This window comes from Lepisma saccharinum, chromosome 2 (genome assembly GCF_977018435.1).
Source record: "Lepisma saccharinum chromosome 2, izLepSacc3.1, whole genome shotgun sequence".
Classification (NCBI taxonomy): Eukaryota; Metazoa; Arthropoda; class Insecta; order Zygentoma; family Lepismatidae; genus Lepisma; species Lepisma saccharinum.
The window spans coordinates 47,637,342-47,654,583 of NC_139230.1; the positions used below are offsets into that span (position 1 = coordinate 47,637,342).

At 38.0% G+C, this 17,242-nt stretch overlaps 1 protein-coding gene across 1 annotated transcript in view; it reads left to right on the forward strand.

Annotated features, from left to right (window-relative positions):
* Positions 1 to 17,242, forward strand: part of LOC145984427 (uncharacterized) — a 392,057-nt gene that overhangs the window by 286,078 nt on the left and 88,737 nt on the right. The window contains exon 2 of the mRNA XM_083118090.1: positions 9,651 to 9,821. Within this exon, the coding sequence (XP_082974216.1) occupies positions 9,651 to 9,821 (171 nt within the window). The remainder of the gene's footprint in view (positions 1 to 9,650; positions 9,822 to 17,242) is intronic.

Genomic DNA, 17,242 nt, shown 5'->3' on the forward strand with positions numbered 1-17,242 from the left:
TCTTGATTAAACAACGTTACCACTACACCACTTGCTGATTCGGACATGGCCCATGCCTCCCTCGATGTCGCTCTGCACTTCCCGTCCGCTGAGAAAGTAAAAAACTCCCACCTGCAGAACGGACCTCACCGCCCACGCGAAAGCCTCGCGAAATGACATTCAGCGAGCACTAAGCCCCGTGACAGGTTAAGTTTGCAGCAACATTTCGTACATATAGACTCAAACGTGCGCGCAGAATATAGTTCCCTTGCAATACTGCCGATTTTCTGGCTGCCTGTGACATGATCAGCTCGACGGTTGAGGCAAGATCGGCACGAGAGACGCTAAGAGCCGTTCTCGCGTGGATTAATACATAAAACTTGCTGCAAACTTAACCTGTCGCGAGGCTTAGACTCCTATTTTTGTTTTTGCTGCAGCAGGATTAGGAAGTTTTCTTCGATGCAGTAGAGATGTTCGTGAAAGCTCTGCATGCTACAAGGAATGATTTGTGCTTACCAGGAAAGCGCGTTCTGCAATATATCCTATTTCGTTCGACAATGAACTTATCCTCATTTTGAAAAGCAGGCTTGGAACTTTTGGAAACAGCACCCCAGTGAACATACATACAAAACGTTTTGTGATATTAGGAGGCATTAAATATATTTACTCAGAAAAAGAGTATACAGATCACGTATACTCTATCCAGGGAATCTCTGGAGCAAGATCACGCATAACGGCAGAGAAGGGGAATAAGCGAGTGGGCGGAGCAAAACAGAGCACGCTCCTGCAAAAGGCTGGTCGCTGCAGTCGCCTTTTCCCACCACGCAATCCCGTTCCCTCTCACGCATTTATTGCTCGAGCACAGACTTGGTTTTTTTCCCTCGCTCCAGAGATTCTCTAGACAGAGTAAGAAAACAGCAGAGTGAATTACTGACCGAAAGATATCCCCCCCCCCTCTTCTGAGACAGTTTATGAACCTCTTCCTCATGTAAAGTCTGTTAGTTCACACACACTCTCTTCTATTAAAATCCCTCCTGAAGAAGTAAAATTTCTCCTCGCCTCCTTGCCGTCGCGCAGGTCCTTAGGCCCCAATGGAATTCCCACAATTTCCCTTCGCAAAACTGCTAACTCCTTGGCTTACCCTCTGTGCCTCTTACTAAATAACTGTTTTTTATTCAGATGTATTTCCTCAACTGCTCAAGCGTGCCAATAGTGTATCGATTTATAAATCTGGAGAAAAATTGTCTGTAAATTTTTTTAGACCAATCTTAAGTCAACTCTTTCTGTTGTTTGTGGGAAAAGAATCAAAGACAGATTTAAAAAATACATCAGTACGATTTATTTCCGGGGAGCTCTTGCTTGACCAACCCATCAGTATTACTTTCTCATGCTGCTCAATTTAATACTCATGCAAGTTTCTATACTTGCTAGGAGACTATCTGTGTGCACAAGCAGCGTGTAAGCACAGATAAACGTATGAAGGGGTTAGTAAGAGATAGCTATAAGCCATATGTAGACGGTTTTGAGATACAAATGATTGAATGTATCGCGTTCACCCATAAATCAGCATCGTAATTTATGGACGTGGGATTTAGATGAATATACGCAGTAATTGTTTATCATGCATTAAATCAGTAAACCTGAATGTCCATGTCTTCCTGTAGTTTTCAACCTAATAACTTGGAGAAAACCACGAATGTATCTTCTGACTATATCCGAATGAAAAGGTTTGCTGTGTGTTAAGAACGTGATACGGAAGTACATTAAATACCATGCATTTTCTCGAAAGAAAGCATGTTGGTACCATATATTATTTACATGTTGTTCATGTTTCATGTGTAGAATGATGCACTATACATAAAGTAACTTACGATCATTATGGATATATTATATATATATATATATATATATATATATATATATATATATATATATATATATATATACACACACACGCACGCACACACACAAACACAATACGTTTATGTGTGGTGTAATTTTTTCTCGTACCTCTTCCAGATTTCTATGTCTTGTCTGGAGTCCCCTAGGAGAGCGTCTTAGGCTCACTTTTGTTCTACTTTACATAGAAAATCCCTTTTACAAACTGTATTTTCCCTTTTAAATGTGTTTCTGTTTGCCGATGACTGTTAACTCTTCAAATAAATCTCATCAGAACATGATTCATTAATCCTTCAAAATTCTCTCATAGAAATACTTGCGGTGGAATCTAGAATTGATTTCGCAGAAATGCTCCTACCTCACTATTTCCTTGAAAAAAAAACCATAGTGCATTTTGTGTATTCTCTTGAAAACAATCACATCAAAAAAGTTTCCTCTCAGAAATATCTTGGGTGTTATCATAGGCGAAAAACTAAACTTTAATGAGCACATTACAGACACTTCTAAAAAGCCGTGCGTCACCTTGCTCTTCTCTACAGTCTCACTGATATTCAAAACCATTCATCATCATACTGCCCACCTATCTAGGCCATGGTTTATAAAACAAATCTTTCCAGGATTGATTCTGTCAGCTTTTCCTCGCCATTGTTCGCCATAGAATACCTTCTTTCAGACACCCCCATAATACAGATACTATGTCTGTTTTGAATATCCAGCCACTACACACTTGTCGGTAACTAGCGAACATGATATTTTTGCATAAATAATCAATGGTAAAAATAAAACAAAATTTCTAATAAATCAATTTAAGATACAAGATACATGATCAACCCGCAACGTAAAGCGGTTTCACAATCCTACTACAAGGCTCCACCTTCTACAACGATTTATTTTCTATAGGTTTTCCCACTTATATATTAATCTGTCTCCAAATGTTAATATTTTCTTGCCAGGACACAGTTTTCGACGGTCGTTAAGAATGTATGTGTAACTTGTAAAGTTTTTTTCCCCCTCTGCCTTCTTGCACTGTTTCTTTATTTTTGTTGTTGTTGTTGTTGGTTTCCTATTGTTACAGTTTTAATATAACATAAAATGGTAATTCAGTTAATGTGTGTGAAACTTTAAGTAAATACACGAAGAAAAAAATTGTCCTCTATTTTTCTGGTGAAATATTGCTCTTACGAGAAATGTAAATTCATATGGGCTCAAACCTTGAATTCATGAGACCACTATTTTAAGAACGGTCTATTTCTGTTTTCCCTAACGCAAGCTTGCTCTACGTGAGCCCTTCGCTGGACAAATGGTCGTTTTCTTCTGAATTCGAATATGTATTCCCGTAGGTGTTCTTGCTTTTTCCGTTGCTGAAATACTATGAGAGGGTTTCTGGTAGATTATAACTGCGTTCAATCTGTGCATCCATTTTTTCGTGCAAAAATTCCATATTAGAAATATTAACGATGTAGAAAATGTTAAGAAAAATGAAGAACAAAAGAAACGAGAACATCTGTGGCATTGTGCAGGTAAATTGTTTCTAAGTCGACTGTACGCTAGGATAATCTAATTGTTATCTGAGATTCGAGCCACTCAAAACTGTAATAGAAGACGTATCTTCTTGATTAACAGGCGAATTGTGTTAATGATGTTGGTCTTGCTTTGATTGCAGTGAACTGTTAAAGGTCTTTATTTTTCAGGAATCAATCACACAAACAAGTCTCAAGAAAATACATAACTTTTCACTTTCAATTCACACTCATCTGTTGGAAACTGGATTCGGAAAAGCACCTGTTCCGTGGATTTTCTCGTCAATGAGGCGATGCTTGGTCGGTAGCTACCTTTAAAGTAAGTTTCGGAAGAGCCTCTTCCTCGAAACAAATTTGTAGTCGCAACGAACCTAAATGTTAAAATAAATTTGTATTTTTTTTACGTAGCTACTCCGTCTCTGTGGGTTCATCTCGATGATGGAGATGAATGGTGATTAGGTAAAATTCATAGATGAAGACGCACGCGCAAAGAAACATCCTTGTTTAGGGCCGGGATTCGAACATACCCTAGCTCGAAATGCCACGTTTTCTCCCTTCACCCGTTCATTCGTCGGGCCCCTCTTGGGTACTACTTGCGCAAAGACTTGATTTCGTTTGCTTGCTCCGTAGATTCCCGGAGAAGAGTGTAAATCGAGTTGAGAAGACCTGTACAGTTCGTTGAAGTGGCTGTTTTTATTCGTGTTTAATTGAATAGGCAAACAGGTTAGTATTTTACTGCAGTATACGTTTTAAATAAATGAAGGCAGCCGAGTCTACGGTAATCGTGAGCGGTCGTTGCCATGAAACAATTATTCAGCAGTGGAGCACATTTCCCGACTTTTCACTGTTGGAATCCCTCTTTTAACCCTTATTTTATTCACGTGTCTTTGTGTGTGTGTTAAGTATTAATGACGACTGGGACCAACTAACCCCCTACGCCACAGAAGCTGGCTAGCTTTTGTTTGACTTAGTTCGTGTCTATGTAGCGGAAGCTCAATTCCCTCCCTAACCTTTGTTTTAACTTTAATTGCGACTCGAATTAACAATTTAACTTGTGGTCATTTGAATACAGTACACGTTGTTGTTAGAACCTAAGTAAATCTGTTCCACTATACGGACAACAATCTTTAAGAATAATAGACATTGCATACGAAGATCTGTTTACACATTTTTCTGACAAAATAATAGTTGCACCAGTACATTCTTGCAGCATCGCTTGATGCAAATGAGGAGGAGAGTATTGCTCACACAAACGGCGAGTGTCTATATTTGCATGATGTTAGCAAGTACAGGGTGGAGCATTTTCGACTACACAGTTTGAGGTTGGCAACACTGCAAAACTAATGCATTGGGAGGGCGGTTCCCTCCTGCCTTGTGTACACTGTGACTTTCGATTTCAGTAGAAATGGAGCGTTGGCCTCTACAGCAATGTATAATTTGTGTGGAGCAGTTCGTGTTAACGAAGTCAATTGTAGCGGTGCAGCGTGCATTCTGCAGGGAGTATGGTGATCAACAATGCTGTGGACGAGTTCTTAACAGGAAAACAATCAATGAATGGTGGAAACAATGGCGTGAAGTTGGAAGTGTTCAAAATAAACCGCATGGGAGAAAAAGAATAGTCAGAACACCAGAGAACATTGAACGTGTGCGCGTTGCTGTGGTTCGCAGTCCTCGGCGTTCGACAAGGGACATCATTTGAAAGATGTTATTTTCAAGAAATAATTGTGTGCACATTGTTCATGTATACATTTTCTATAATCCAAAGGTGCAATGTTTATTCTAGAAATGAAAAATAAAAGTAAATGTAATCAGCAAATCATCTGTCTTCATTATAAAATAGGTAGTCGAAAATGCTCCACCCTGTAAAATGAGAAAAGAATTGCTTAGCAAGTATTTGCTTTCGGATTGTCTGCAAAATAAACACACGGAAACCCTACATAGCTGTAACGCATGTCCAATCACCCATTTACTCGTTTCTTTAGTTTCTTAGATTTTTATTGATTGATTGACTTGCTTTGTTTTACTTCGCCTTTTGTGCTACTTTTGGCTAATTTGCGAAGATGGGGATGAATGATGATATGATGAAATTCATGAATGGACACTCACAAACATCCATGCCCAGGCTTTAGTTTTCTCGAAGATGAATGCGGAATACAATGTCTGAATCGCAAGAAATTGCTTTGAGCAGTGTATGAGAATACTTAGTAAGTAAACCATGCCGACATCCGTGTTGGAGTGGTTAGCACAACGTTTTACAACGCTAGAGGTCACGGGTTTCAATGAATGTCACCTCATCTATTTCACCATATCACCACGTATCCTCATCTTCGCGATTAGACAAAAGTGGCAGAAAAACGAAATAAAATAAACCAAATCAATCAATCAATCAATTAAGTAAACATTAAACGGTAACGTGAGGTTTACCAGACCCAAGTTAAATTTTAATAACAGTCCATTATGAGCTTCAAATTGGCACGGTGCCCTGTTCCCTCTGTACTATCTCATACGAGTTTTAGTGCGTCCATGTTTTCTTGGAGCCTGTCAGAGATGAGGTTACCAGTTGTGATGGTCTAATTTCTTTTCGATAAGAAACGTTTTTAATTTAAACTGAACAGAACTGGAAAACAAATAATTTTTATATATTTTTCTTTTTAAAATAGTTTTGCTCATATTCATTTCATCCAAACTAGATATTTATACAATTGTAATTTTTTCAATGAAAAATAATGACGTGTTTGAGTTCTCGTATTACAATGTTATAGGGGTATCCTATTATTTCTTATGCCGTGCGTATGGAAAGTGGAAAGGAAATTAAACTTCGTTTTTTCGATACGTATCAATATTTAGTATAAAAACATCTACTAAAACTTATGATTTTGGGTTTGGGGACACAGCCTGCATTTTTTGACAATTAATATTATCCAGTCGATTCTTAATTACTTCATTTTATGCTTACAATTTTTTCCTTGTGTTGATAATTCAGATTTCTATTCAAAGTAGAAGAGAACAGCATTGTGCATTTACATTTAATAAGAGAAACATAATAGCCGACCTCCATGGGGAAGTAGTCAGCCTAATGCGGAAAACTACATGTTGCAGGATAGAACTTTCGTTAGAGCAGCGGCTCTCAAACTTTTCAAACCACGGAGCCCTTTTCACCCAAAGACGATGCCGCGGAGCCCCAACATTTTTTCTAAGACCGTCAGAGCAAAACTGTATTTTTACAGCCAATGAGATTTCGAGAATTACGTTTCCAAGAAATATTGTTTTAACTAATACCATACGTAATATTTTAGTGTTTCTGATGTTCTAGGCACATAGTAAAAAAAACAAACAATTATTTCATAATATGGCATCAAAGAGAAAACAGTATTTTAATTACTGACCTCAATGTGACGAGTGCGCTTCTTTCTTCTCCTTACAAGGTTCTTTCACATCCGGCTCTATGGAGATTTGCAGTCCTATGTCCGGCTCTGCGTCCATTCTGTTGCAATACTTTGATTTTCTGGAAAGGTTCCTTGATATCCTTTCATTTTATCAACAGAAGCCAGATGAACTGAAGAGACGGAAAGAAACTGGAGTAAATGTCGTTGTGCAAACATGTGTTTTAAATTCCAACAATCGATCATCAGGGAACAGCGTCAGGGAAACGCCGCTTCGGAGCATTTCATTATTTCAGAAACGGTATCATTGCACTTCAAAAACCCCGCGGTGATCTCACACTTTCGGAAGCGATACGATTTGTCGCGCGTTCTTTTGCCTGCTAAGTTGCGGCAGAGACTCGAGATGCTCAAAATTATATCGCTGGGGCGAATTTGCAAATACTTGTATGATGATGTGAGGAGAGATGTTTCTTTACGGAAAGCGTCGCTGAGTCCCAGGGCTCTGCGAAGCACACTTTAAGAATCGCTGCGTTATAGCATGGACGGATAATTATGTTTGTCTCATTATTCATTTAATTCATCCTCATCGTCGCGGTTAAACCAGATTGAAAATACAGGTAAAATAACTGAAATAGATAGATTTCTTTATTTGCCATCTACAGAGAAAGGATATCTCAAATTACAGAGGCATTAATACGACATAAATAATGTAAATATGAATATAAGTGAAGTTAAAAGGCATGCATATAAATTACATAGAAATAACTATAACGTAAGTATGCTTCTATAATGTAGAGTAACATATTCTACAATTAAATAGCGTAAGGAAATAATTGAACCTTTGTGAAAGTATGAAAGATGAACAGACAAACGAAGTAAATAATTAACTCAACTAAAACAGAAATAATACTAAGGAAATATTAATAGTATATCAGTAACACTAGGATAACCACATAGGATAGCCTGTGACTTAACTCCAGCGCCATCTGTACTTGATTAACTGTATCAACCATTTTGAAACCGACACTGGGAAACTCATTATCTAACCGAAGTTAGCTAATAAGTCATTTCAACTATGAAGATGAACGCTGATTAGATGAAACGAACGAGCGAACGAACAAAATGGGAAACTCACGCCCTGGCCAGAACTCGAACTTCGTCAGGTTGATTTTGAAGTGTGCTTGGCTACGAACGTGGCAAAATTTTTATATCGACTGATTCCTTATTTTAACAGCGTAACTTTTGAAAGACAGAAACGTAGCAATATAATTCTAGCATCAAGTTGAAAGTTCTCAACCATTTTGTTCCCAATCCTTTGATCTGGCAAGTATTGATCTTCGAAGGCAGAACTTCACTTTGAACTTAATCAAGAAATGCGGTCAAAAGTTTTCGTAGAATTACGAACATTTTTCACATTACATTGTCCTATCAGTTTCAGCGAGTGAGGGAGTAGGTTAACTTAATATTAAAAATTTACATCGGAAACAGCTTACCGCAAGAGGCCGAAGCAACAAAACATATTGAAAACATTTCTACTCTTAAGTTTTTTCTTCAACCTGACAGGCTCTAAAAATGAAGTTTTTCTTACTTCCTCTAGTCAAAATCAAACGTTGAAGACGAATTTCGAGCCCTCTCCCTTCTTCAATCTAGTGTTCAGAAATGTATATGTAACTCACTAAGTGGAGAGATTCATGCAGCTAGTCTTGCGAATCATTTGAAATGTACTAAAATGTTTTGGGAAACTTGAAGGAGCATATATATTCTTGAATGCAGATGAAAGCTGTTGCAGTTCAAAGTTAAAACACCATTAGCGGTCACCGTAATATACATTAGCAATAATTTAATTTCTTATATTGGCTGCTAGCGAAACTGTTGCCAAGTTTCTGAAATCATTCATGTTAGCAGTTCTAGTAGTGGTACCTATTATAATTATTTTTTTATTTTAATTTGCTTTATTTTACTTCGCTTTTTGTGCCACTTTTGGCTAATTTGCGAAGATGAAGGTGAGTGATGACATGATGAAATTGATCTATGGACACTTACAAACATCCACGCCCAGACCGGGATTCGAACCCGGGACCCCTATCGTCGTAGCGCGATGCGCTAACCATTCCGCCACAGGCGCCGGCAGTACCTATTAGAACTAAAACACAAGAACAATAAGTACAATGTACTGTAATAATCATATTAATGCAATTTTTCTGTTTATAATTTGGGACCAACAATATCTTGTTTATTGATTTCATTCGGCAAATTACAAATTGGTCATTTACATGTCAAATTAACTGGCCATTTACTACCAACCCCTTCGATTTTGACCAAATTTTTACATTTGATCCCCCTTGTTCCTTGAGCATGAATTTAATATTTTCCGAAAAAAAAATCAGTTTCCCAGAAACTATTCTTCGACACACACTGACTTTACCACTGTATTGCCCTTGTCGCGAAATTCCTTAATCAACTTGGTCTGAGTGACGTTTCTTTGAGATCTTTTACAATAATACGACACGATCAGGACGATCTTCAGTTTCGCCTAGGTTAGCATCATCACCAATGAAGCCACTTCCAATGAAAATCAATGGGTTCAAGCAGCCTAAAGGTTACATTTACGTTGAGTTTGTGTATGTGTGTGTAATATGCGAGACTTAATTTCCTATGGCATTCTTATTGCAGGCAAATGGTGTGGATGGACAAGTAGCAAGGCTGACACAAGTGAATTCAGGAATTAGTTTGTACTGTGTAAAACAAAATAAGTAACATTTTTTACGCTATGACATTGTATAATTGTATTTATGTTCTGTGCGTGTATGTATACACGTATACTGCAATATTTGTGTGTATACTAAAGTCTCTTATGTTTGTTTCGCAGGACGATGTCCCGAAGGTACTTGGGAAGCAGAAGACCACTGCTACCTGTTGGTAGACGCCAATGTTACGTGGGAATACGCCCAATGTGATTGTGAATCTCAGAAATCTTTCTTATCGGAATTTACTAATCCCAAGAAATTTGCAGGATTTCCAGAGGGAATGTTGCCAAATAGTGAGTATTTCTCATCTGTTCTTACATTGAGGTATAGTTTTTACCCGAATGAATGTTCCCGGAAGTAACTATTTTGCTATACAACAATCTTACTTCTCCCTCTTCAATGATAAGTGTATTAAATACACCAGAAAAGTACTAGACGAAATAGAGATAGAACAATTAGAAAGACTCTTTTGCAGCTGCTGCGGTTACACGATATCTGTTGGAATCTTGGAGTTTAAACAGCGAGAGTATACGAGGTGCTCACGTGATGCCTGAATTGTGACTATATATATATATATATATATATATATATATATATATATATATATATATATATATATATATATATATGTATGTATGTATGTGTGTGGGGGGGGGGGGGTTGGAAATTCTTAAAATATGTTTTATGCCTATATTGTCTGCAATGTTTTCAAGTAATTGTAATGGAATTAACTGTTAAAACCGACGGCCAACGTGTGACTTAATATAGTATGTTATGTTGGTCAACTCACGCATAGATGCTCTATGTCGGTGTTCCTTTATCAATTTTGTCTATGAATCGTTTATTCTCAACGCCACAACTAACCTAAATAGCCAGAAAAGCAACTCAAAAAATAAAAATTCACATTAGAAATGATAACGCTGTCACACCGAAATGTTGAAAGAAGTAATGAGAAACATACTTTATATTAACAAAGAATATTCATTTGACTTTGATTATGTAAGTCTGTAAGTCGCCTCTGCTGGAGAGCTCTTTAAGCAACGCATGATCTGGCCACCCGAAGTTGAATCCCAGACTGGACCTGATTGTCCCTTTCAATCAATTTCATCTTATCATCGTCGTCGTGAATAGCCAAAAGTAGCAGGAAAACGACGCAAAGTAGGAAAATTGAAATGGAAAATACCGAAAGTTGATTTCATTTTAACCAATTTCTCATGGTTAACAAGTGGGGCTAACTTACCAAATATTTGGTTCCCCGAAATTGGAACGCGCAACTACAGTCAGGATGGGTAGCAGCTAAATCAAATGGTCATCCCTCTTCGCCCTCTCTGACCGACAGAAAATCGTTAATCCGCCATTGGTTGACGGGGAGAAATTAGTAATGAATGTTGCAGTTGTTCAGCTGCGCAGGCCTCAGAGTTGAAAATCCACTGGCAACTCTGGGATCCCACGTGGGATCCGGTTTCGGTCAACTTTTACACCGATGTACACGGCAGAAAAACTACAAAACAAACACCATTTAAGCGTGGGCCGTCACGTTGGGGCCGAGCTATCCTGGTGTCCACGGCCGTGTTTCGCCGACCACAGAATGGAACCAAATCATTTTGCTCTTTTCGGCCGACTTCACCAGAAATCCGTGACTTTTGGGACTGTTTATTGTATTGGTTTACGAGCATGTACCATTAGAGACACATGAATCAAGACCTGTCACAATCTGGAAACAGGAAACTATCCATGACTTTAATTGCATGAGAATTGCAAAGTACTATAGCTCTTGTCTGGTCTTACGGCGGGCAGCTTACATGCTGGCAAGGGAAGTGGGTAGCGGGGAATACCCCGCGGATGAACCAGACGACAGCGGTGGCACCGAGAGTTACGTCATCGCGGGAGGAGGTACTGCGCTCACCTCGTTCTACAGGCTGCTGTTTCTCTCATTGCGCTGGATCGGTCGCTTCCCCGCTCCCCACTTCCCTTGTCAGCATGTAGGCCACCCGTCGTAAGACTGGACAAGAGCGTATAATTTTTCTTTGGTAAAAAAAACCCTACAAATAATAAAAAATCATTCAAATTCATATTAGCCCACTCCGCTTAACCCCGCCATTTCTATACATTCTGCACATCAAATTATACCAGCACGCTGACGATTTTCCTGATGAATAGCCCCGTCTAGTTCGGTGCACTTTTTGACACTAGGTGTAGTGCAGGTGTATCCCGATGTCAGGATCCTGCAAGGAAATGGCGTTCAACCAAGTAGATTGATTGATCGATTTGCTATATTCTACCTGGCTTTTTTGTGCCACGTTTGGCTAATTTGCGAAGATGAGGATAAGTGATGATATGATGAAATTGATGGATGGACACTCACAAACATCCATGCCCAGGCCAGGATTCGAACCCAGGACCCCTGGCGTCGTAGCGCGATGTGCTAACCACTTCGCCACGGGGGCGGCTCAACCAATTAGACGAATACCGGTGTTCAAGTTCAGAAGATTTAACAAATGCCTCTGTACTGCTTTAAACGTTCATTTGATTAGTACATACACCACACATTACACCGTTTCATGACGTAGTGCAAACGGTGCAGACACCAAATACACAACTTGACTCCAAATCAAAGAAGTAAAAGAGTCGGTGTTGCACCGTGTATCCAACTAGACGCGTGTACAATGGTCATGCAATTTGACTATTACTTTCTCATTTTACATCGGTTTTCTACCTATTTTGATTAATCATGACTATGAGGATGAATGTGATGTACTTAAATGGTGAAAGGAAAACTCGTGCCCAAGCCGGGACTGGAATCCAGAACATTCAGAGGCAACTTCGTGAGTCGTTCAGTGAATGTACTCCGTATCACGGTTGCTTTACGTATATCAAAGTTTGGTAATTATTTACGTAAACTTTATTATAACATAATACATAGAACTTTAAAATCATATTTCTTAACTTTTATAGTTTCTTGTGGGGCAAGTATACTCAAGATTTAATATTTCGTCACCTCTTGAAAGAAATCGATGTTTCTGGATGAAAGTATTAAGTAGTTGTATTGATACTATTATTGGTGCACTTATAGCGTACAAATGAAGAGCTCATATGATCAAACAGCCCGATTTGGCTACACTTAAAACAATGCCAAGAGGGGCATATGCCCCAATTCTTCAAGTGTGATATGCTCTTAATCCTAAGAACCCTGAATCCTAGTGTAGAAATGAAGAACCTTAACAGACAGATTTGCCTACAGTTAAAACAATGCCAAGAGGGGCATATGCCCCAATCGGCCATGTGTGTACATATTTAAATCTAAAGAATTCTGAATCCTAGTGTAGAAATGAAGAACCCCCCTCAGACAGATTTGCCCATGTGTGTAAAAGCTACATCTCTCAGTTTGTTGTCCATAAGCTTGTCAAAAATATGCCCCTCTTGATATTTTTTTTGGCTTCACCTAAAACTAAGCGAAAATACTCATAAGAGCTTTTGATTACACAATAATATAATGTAATATATGCTTAAATACTTGTTGCTGTTATGTTAATATGTTACCTGGAATATGCTCAATATTTTAATTGAACACCAGCCTCAACTCATATATCTAATACTAAGACAATGTAATATGCAGATGCCTTCTAGAATTGCTCTGTGACTCTCTCATTTCTTACATCATAAACATATGATTTTTCACCTATAAGAATAACACTACATATGGTGTCATCAGGGAGTGTATCGTGGAATTCACAGATAATTTTAATATTTGTCCTGTCATTAACCACAACTTGTTTCCTTTTTGAAGTGTTGATGACAAACATGGGTCTCTGTGCTTTGAATTCATCTGGTGTGTAATACATGTCAGTATTGCCAGTAGTGACCCTTTTGTATGCTGTAAATGCTTGATATAATTTGAGGAAATCATCTTTGGACATGTCTAAATTATAATTTTCTCTAGGGAACACCTCATTTCTGCCATTTTTAAGATATATGTTCTTGATGTTGCAGTTATCAAATTTACTTGAATTTTTTTCCTGATTATTGTGTCTTCCAGTCTGAAACAGTACCACCACAAAATCTGGCATGTCATATTGTATACTGGAGAATGAATTTGTAGCATCAAACTCATAATAGGTACCAGTGGCAGGCTTCTGTACACATTGATATGTATAAAATTGTAGAGGAATCTGTGGATTTTTTATTATATCAGCTTTGTATTTAAGAGCATAACTGGCTTCATATTCAACAACTGGAATTCTTAGCTCCATAGTCTGAATAATGCACTTGCCCTCATCAGGTAGGGTATCAGGCAGAGCTTCCCCTGTAGAGTTTAATGCACTGTAAATGTAAATGTAAATGTAATTCTTAAAACACCCTTCCACATAATATCTTTGTAATCTGAGAAGAATCCTGGCAACAGGCGCATAGGAAACAATACTGTGTGGCTTTTAGATATAATTTTATCACCAGCCTCAAATCCACCTATTTTGTAGTAAGAAGCCTCGGTTTTGGATAATTTTAGTGTGGCCAAAGCTGTGGAGGTAATACCCGGATAATCTACTCTGTTTATAACAACACCATGTTTTCTGATCTCAATTTCAGAGAACAGATGTGGCACAAAATTATCCACCAATCTTATATTTGAATTTGCCGGATAATCTGTACCATCGAGCTTTACAACATCAAATTTGATGTATAGATCTGCTCTGTGAGGGTGTATAAAGCCATCCCCTACATCAAGATCAACCTCAATCTCTGTGTTGGGTTGATTTAAATTTGCAAAGGTCCTCCTGTTTGGGGGGAATGATTGTAGCTCATAACTCTCAATATTTTCCATTTTTTTTGTATGTATTTTCATTTAAATATTAATCTCTATGATAGCAGTTGTTGTGGCTCCAGCAAAATCAACTAATTCTTCTTTTTCATTAGTGACCATCAACTCAATATAATCTATTCTATTATGGCACACAGGAAAATATAATGTTGGTGATGGAGTGTAGATGATGGGCTCCATAAATTCAGAATTAGGTTTGAATGTTGCAATGATGCCAGTTTGTTTGTGAGTGCCTATGCCATTTGATTTGGTGATCATACCGTCGGCCACATTACAGTGAATATTCAGAGTCTCTATGGCTAAGAATTTGGGTATATTAATAGCAGTGTGTTTGATGGCCCGTTCAAGTTTTGTGTTGTTCTCAAAGCCTAACAGCTCTCCTATAGTACCCAGATCCACTGTTTCTGTAGCAGATACAATCTCTACTCTGTGAGTGACAGAATTTTGAGTTAATACTATACCTCTGGGTAACTGAGCATTTAAAGTGGACAGATTATACTGCCCTGGAGTGATGACAATTATTTGATCCACAACTGCAATTGTGTTGTTGTGGTGTGTAATATTAGGGATCAAGTACATGCCATAAAATGCTCTGAGAGCTATTGTTTTGGGATACACTATATCATCATGTAATTTGAGTTTCAATATTGAATTTTGGCTGGTGAGATGAAATACCCCCATGATGTTTCAGATACCACAAGGCCTTTTGAAAATTTTCAATTGATGGTTTATTTATTTGAGACAGATATCTAAGAACAGATAAACACAAATGTCCACAATTAACATCTTTGAAGTTTTGAACACGGGCATTTTTGTAATAAAGATTAGTTGATTTTAGATATTTTACTAAATTTTCAGGTGGAACACCTCCAAATGAATCAAACACAAATGCCTTATTTTTTAAATATTTAAGATAACAAATCCAGTGAGTGCCCTGATTTTTGTACTTATCCAAATTAACTATGCCACACTCTTTGTTGAGTGGTTGCTCTGGCAAAAAATCAGACATGTACACACCTCTAAAATTTTTGATGCCCAGTGGTTTGATTAAAGCTTCAATATCTTGGTTTGTAAGCGGCTCTTGTTTTTTTAAACTTATTTATGGCTCTCTTAACACCTTTGCCTTGTTTCTCCATGGCCAGGTTATGGCGCCTCTGCTCATCTAATTCTGCCTTCTGGCATCTATTACTGTTTTTGCTATGGCGGCTGATCCCCCGGCCAAGCCCCCAACAGCTCCGAGAGCAGCTAAGATGGCCGGGATAGTAAATATAAATCCCCCCACATGTGATTTTTTTCTTGATTGCTGTAATTTTTTTAATTGGGGGGGTACTAAGTAACAATTTCATACCGTGGCCCTTGGCAATACAAGAGCTTTTTTTCTTGCGCTGCTTTTTGGTTAAAAGGCTATCAATAGTTTTAAGAGATTTAAGACCTGCATAAGGTATCTGATACATAACACCCTTGGCCTTCATCCTAGGTTTATTATATACATATTCACAACCCCCACCCCAGTTTTTGTTTGGTGTTCATAGCTATGGTGGTCCCCAATGCTGCTATTCTCTCACTTAAAGAAGCATCTTTGCTTACAAATCTACCAAATGCAGCCTCTTCTAAATTCTTGTCTGCAACATGTCGCCTATCAAGATCAGAATGTGTGCTGTATGCTATGTCATGGTCTCTGCAAGCAGCATCTAGGGGATTAACACCAGGGTCCCCTCTGATCCATTGATCCAATTTTGTACCGGGACCACAATACTGATAGCCTGGAATGTGTAGTTCAAATGGCAGCTTGTTTATAATATCATTAACCAGCCCCCGACCCTCAGAAATATTCCAAAATTTAGGTGGTAGAGTATTAATAATTTGTATAAGATATCCAATGCCCTTAGTGTTATTCACTATAAAATTAGACAATTTTGTGCTTTTCATGTCCATAATTCCAAACTTTTCATTGTAAAAATTGTGGTTGCCAGCATTTTCCTCTCCAGCTATCACCAGCAACCTATCTACAAGTTTCCTGACATCATCAACCCAGACAAATTCATTAGGCAGGGTGTTGTATTGTTTGATTCCACTGCCAGTCTTGATCTGTGACCATATGGGCTTGATTAAGTTGTTGTATTTTGCTCCACTGCTAGACTTGACTCTTTTTTGTGTGGGATCATTGTTCTGGTATAGAGCATCTGATTTTATTAATATTTCTTTGTAATACTCATAATCTTGATCTGTATAGCTGCCAGGTCTCTTCCTAGTCATCAGTTCCCACAATCCAGGTGTTCCAGGATACTTAACAAAAGCACCTCTTTCTCCAAGATGAGATTCTGAATATACAATTAGATCATCTCCCATAAATGTTACTCTGAAATTGCCAATTCTATGTATGATGCTACCATCACGCTCTGTGTCAGCATATAAGCCAAAAACCTCATCTTTGTTGTCTTTAGGTGTGCTTAAATATTTTTGAGCAAGAAGACCCAATTCAATAGGATCCTGAGTAGCTTCAATTCTTCGAGGACCAACAGGACTAGGTGTATGAATACTAGAAAGTGGGGTGAATGGATAATCTAATATGTTTCTTGCAGCTACAGGTACAAGCTCTGTGATCAAATTTTGATTTTGCTCTGTAACAGTTTTGATATTTTTACCCAATTCACTAATAGCATCAATAATAGGCTGTTCTGTTTGCTTGCGTTTTTCATAGATTCCTCGGTTCTCTGATTTCCATCTCTTAAATCTTTTTACAAGATAATCTCTTAATTTAAGATCATCAATGATTGGCCTTTTCATGGTTATTTATATATGTTTCAATGTCTAGAAAATTGTTAATTTTATTTCTATATTTGCCACTATTGGGTTTTCTTGTCATATCAATTGTGACAAACCCATAACTGTCCTGGT